Source organism: Aegilops tauschii, chromosome 7 (genome assembly GCF_002575655.3).
Source record: "Aegilops tauschii subsp. strangulata cultivar AL8/78 chromosome 7, Aet v6.0, whole genome shotgun sequence".
NCBI classification, from domain to species: Eukaryota; Viridiplantae; Streptophyta; class Magnoliopsida; order Poales; family Poaceae; genus Aegilops; species Aegilops tauschii.
The window spans coordinates 25,603,152-25,608,276 of NC_053041.3; the positions used below are offsets into that span (position 1 = coordinate 25,603,152).

At 52.5% G+C, this 5,125-nt stretch overlaps 1 protein-coding gene across 1 annotated transcript; it reads left to right on the top strand.

The window, feature by feature from the left end:
* Positions 1 to 1,548: 1,548 nt before the first annotated feature.
* On the top strand, positions 1,549 to 4,212 carry LOC141027767 (probable carboxylesterase 5). Its single transcript, XM_073505147.1, has one exon. It carries the CDS (start codon positions 2,520 to 2,522, stop codon positions 3,897 to 3,899), a length of 1,380 nt encoding a protein of 459 aa, XP_073361248.1. The 5' UTR covers positions 1,549 to 2,519; the 3' UTR covers positions 3,900 to 4,212.
* The last annotated feature ends 913 nt before the right edge of the window (positions 4,213 to 5,125 follow it).

Sequence of the window (5,125 nt, forward strand, 5' to 3'; positions counted from 1 at the left end):
AAAAAGAAAAAAAACTTGACTTTGTATGCTTCTGTCCGAAATCATTACTTAAGAAAATAATACCATTTTTAAATAATAAATAACCATGCAGTTTTGCATATGATTCGTCACAATGTATTGACATATAATTATGATTTGTCACAAGGTAGTTGGCAGAAACGTGTAATAATTTTGATTTATGACAAGGTAATTCGCAGAAACCATATGCACAGTAGACATAAAGCATCTATTTTAGAAAGATATGCTATTAATATGTCAACAGTATTTTCTGTTTATCGGTCTATACTTACATTTATATTGTCAAATGTACCCTTAATACACCGATACCAGCTTCTTGAAATTTCTTCTACGTTCTTTAATAATATTTTTGAAAGTCCACTTCTTCGCTTGTTACCGAAAAGTAAAAACAAGCCCAAATTTTGTGCAAAGAAACAACCTCCTTAACATTATGCTTTTTATGCTTTTTAGACTTGTCACCCGGACTATAAACTATTAGCTGCGTGATGATTTAATCTCAATTTCGTGGGGATGATTCTGGATGGGTGGTCGGTGACGCGCGGAGGACTGGGTGGATCATCTGTATCCGATGCGAGGAAGTGAGAGCAGTGTCGCGCACATGCCTTGTTCCTGGCGATGGTAAGAGCTGGCAGCGGCGATGTCCGCGGATGTCCTTAGATACTCGAAAGCATCATTGTGATGTTATGCTCTTCTACTTTTCCCAGGCTCTGGGCTCCTTGGGAAACCTTCGATCCTTGTTTTCACCGGGTCGGATGATGACCCTGCCTTGCGTCATGTCCCTCAATGAGGCATCATTTTGAGACTCAGGACCGGCCGTAGGGAATAAATTCGTTTCGTTGCCGGTGTGTGTATCAAAGGCCATGTGGATGCGTTAAAGATGGGGTTGTGAAAAGGTTGTGGTCACTTTGTTGCGGCGGAGTCCGAATTGTGTGACGGTGAGGTTCAGATGGCAACGATGCCAAGCGACTAGTGGCCTAGCTCAGTGATCCTACACGATGCAGGCTTGCATAGTCCATCGTTCTAGTTCATTATTATATTCGTCGTTGCCTGCACCTCACGACCTTTGCAGTGCGGGCTTTGTTGGCGTCAAAGCCAGAGTCGCTTACTTGGGGACAAGTGATGACGATGATGCCAACACACAACCTCGACGATTTCTTCTTCACAACGATGTATTTGTTGCGTCTTCTTTGTGACAGTATTCCACTAATTAACCATGACATATTATAAATACAGACTTGTAGAAGCAAAAAAAGAAACATTCGCTCCGGTGCCGCTCCTGCGGCACTATGGCGTCAAACCTAGCCGCCAGAGGAGGGCTAGATCCGAGCTTATGCTGCTGCCGGCGCTGGCCGCGGTTACAGCGGGCCCCTGCCTCAAAGGGGGAGGGGCTCCCGTGCGTCCTTCTGGCGGCGGTGTTGGGAACTCGGGGCGGCGGCCCTGGGGATGGTCGCGAGTTCAGCGTGACTGTGGGCGTCGGTGGTCCACTTTGGCTGCATGGGTAGCGACGAGGATACCAGCCGATGGGTGTCCCTGTTCGTTGTTGTGGTGGTTTGAGTTGCGCCTTGGCGTGCTCTTCGCCTCAGATGAGATCCGGCAGGGACGGCCTGATGGAGGGCTCGCCGACAGCATGCTATACTTCCGCGTGGGATGGCTGGAGCGCCCTGGACTCGACAGCCTGCTGCTAGTCTGATGGCCTCCCTCTGTCAGGCTTCCTCCATTATGGTGAGCACATGCGTAGGCATCCGAGCACGTGTTGCTCGACGGAGTCGGCTGTGATGAGGTGCGGTCTCGAGGCTTTATGCTAGATCGAGCATTGCTCGTCTTCTAGATCTAGGTGCTTCGCATGGTGTAGCAGTGTTGTCGCTTCAAGGCGACTGAGCGATCCTGACCTGGCGGTGGCTGGGTTCCGTTGGCGCGCCTCGGCGATGCTGGTCTGTCTTTCTGTTCTACCTCTGACAATGCCGACCCAGGGCCGACGAGCATGAGTTGAGCTTTTTTCGGTGAGGTGGTAGTCGGCAGTGTTGCGCTCCGCCATCGGTGTTGGTTATTGATGACCACTCCGGCTTGTCGCGGCGGCCTTGTTGTGGATTTCAGTGGCCATCGAATGGTCTTTGTGAGGGTTCCTCTCTCCGGATCCGGCGGTTGACTTCGATGTTGAGATGCAAGCTATAGATAGTAGCTTGATGCAAAGGGATGGTTGCGCAGCGGCGGCGGTTACACATCGTATGTAGCTGCTGGGATCTCGAAAAAATGGTGGCGGCAACACATTTGTGGCTCCGATGGTGCCTTTACTCGAACACCCAGTCTCGAGCTCCGGGGTGAAAGCCTAGGTCTTCACCCAAGTTGATTAAACCTGGCAATGGTAATGTTTCTACGTTGTTACCATGTTGACAAAGTGTGGTATTGCAAGCCCTAGAACCAAACAGCCCCTTACTTCTAGATCCTCAAAAAAAAATTATTAAAGGGACGTGGCGATGAAGAAAATGGCTCTATAAATTCCCATGAGGTGCAGCCAACGACGCGGCATGCAGCGGACAACTCAAAACAAGAGTTTCAAACTAAAGCAGCTCAACTGCGCCATGCATGCAAACAAGACTTCTCTAGCGAAGCAGAAGGAGGGACGTGACATCTCCGTGGACATGTACCCGTTCATACGCAAGTACAAGGACGGCAGCATCGAGCGTTTCCTGCGCAGCCCATTCGTGCTGGCGTCGCCGGATCAGGGCGGCAACCGCGGGGTGGCGACGAGGGACGTCGTCGTCGACAAGGCCACCGGCGTGTCTGTGCGCCTGTTCCTCCCGTCCCGTGCCGCCGACACCGCAGGCAGGAATCGGCTTCCCCTCGTCATCTACGTCCATGGCGGCTCGTTCTGCACGGAGAGCGCTTTCGGGCGGACGTACCACCGCTACGCGACCTCCCTCGCCGCCAGCGCCGGAGCCCTCGTCGTGTCGGTGGAGTACCGTCTAGCGCCGGAGTTCCCCATACCCGCGGCATATGACGACGCGTGGGCCGCGCTCCAGTGGGCGGCGTCCTCGTCCGACCCATGGCTGGCCAGCTACGCCGACTGGGGGCGCACGTTCCTGGCCGGCGACAGCGCCGGCGGCAACATCGTTTACCACACGGCAGTCCGCGCCAGCCACGAGGTCAACGATGACATGATGGACATCGAGGGGCTGATCATGGTGCACCCTTACTTCTGGGGAGCCAAGCGGCTGCCCTCGGAGCTCGCGTGGGCGGACGAGAGCGAGGGCGCCAGTGCCACGGCGGTGTTCCCGCCGTACGGGGTGGACCGGCTGTGGCCGTTCGTCACGGCCGGCCAGGCCGGCAACGATGACCCCCGGATCGACCCTCCGGCCTCGGAGGTCTCATCGCTGGCTTGCCGCCGCGTGCTCATCGCCGTGGCCGGGAAGGACACTCTGCGGGACCGCGGCCTCGACCTGGCGGCCCGCATCCGCGATCACGACGCGCCGTGGCCTTGGATGACGCCGGGGCGCCGCGAGGTGACGGTGGTGGAGTCGGAGGGCGAGGACCACGGCTTCCACCTCTACTGTCCGCTGAGGGCCACCAGCAAGAGGCTCATGGGGAGCATCGTGGAGTTCATAAACCAGCAGCCCAGCTCGTCGCCTGCTAATCCTATGGTGTTCGGCGTGCCCACGACGCCGTTCAAGGACGTGTTTGGGTATGGCACGACCATGAAGTCCTGGGGCACACGGTCCAGTATGGCACGTAACAGAGCACACGGTCCTGGCGCGCACGGTCCAGTATGGCCATCCAACAAAATCTCAGTTCGACTGCCGATGCCTGCTGGTAACGCTCATCACAAACAACATCCATTATCTGCTGCGGCTCCGTGGGGTTGTGTGATGAACAAGTTTTTCTAGATGACGGCCAGCCTGATCAACATCCGTTAACTGCTGCTGTATGGCATGGCCAAGAAGTCCTGGAGCACACGGTCCTGTATGCCCTTCTCCTACGTATACTACACTAAATAAAACACAAAGACTCTGCTACGTAGTACTCCATTAATTACTCTATGAGTCGTGTGAGTCCTTCATGCCAAGAGCTGGATTATTAGTTAAGAGGGTCCTATATATTGGTCCCATCCATTGGGATTTGTGGGAGATCAAATTCACAAATGTATGCCAATTACCGGCCAGGGAATTATATGTGAACTTGTCTTGCTTTATCTTATCATTATTTGGTGTCTACTAAATATATATTGTATGTCTTCCTTTAAAAATGTACTATATTGTATACCTTATCATCTCGAACTCTTATTTTGTATTGAATGTTACTGTACATGCAATATTAGATTCTCAACCCGTTGCGTGTTCACAGTGCATATTATGTATTTTGTTCTTGCACCAGCAAGAGTGCCCGTGCGTTGCAACGGATTAACAACAAAAGAATCATAAAATTTATTGCCCCACAATAGAAAATTTCGAACTCAGGGAAATTGCACCGACCTACCATCAATTTTGCAGATCAATAATTAAAAATAACTCATTCAAGAAAGCAAAGAACAATAGAGATACAATTTGTGACCCCAAGGGAAAAGAAATTGATTGGCGAACTAAATAGATCAGGGATTTTTATTGATGTATGTTGTCAATGCCCTAAGGCTACACATAGTGGGGAGTATCATATACTAGTATCATCACAATAGCTACATGTCAATCGCTTGACTTTCGAATTTGGTGGCAGTCGATTTCTGGTTGAACGGAGAAATAGCCGGGGGGGGGGGGGGGGGGGGGGGGGAACTCGCCGGAGGGGTGGAAGAACCTCGCTGGGCAGGCTACCCCGCCATATATCTTAGGGTGGGGGTGGGGGAGGGAGCACGACGGTTGTGTGTGTGTGTGGGGGGGGGGGGCAGCGGGCGGTGGTGAAGGTTTGTTGGAGAAAAAACAGGCAAGGCCCGAGCCTAGAGAGATGGCTGGGGCGGCGGCAGCACGACGGCGGGAGGAGGTTCCAGGTGTTAGACATAGCGTATTAGTTTAGATTTCTGTAACGTAACCTAGTGTAACTCTCTTCCTCTCCCGATCCCGTCTCTCCTGTTTCTCATGTAACCGAGCGAGTCCCGGAGATCGTTCGCTTCTTGTACGCAACG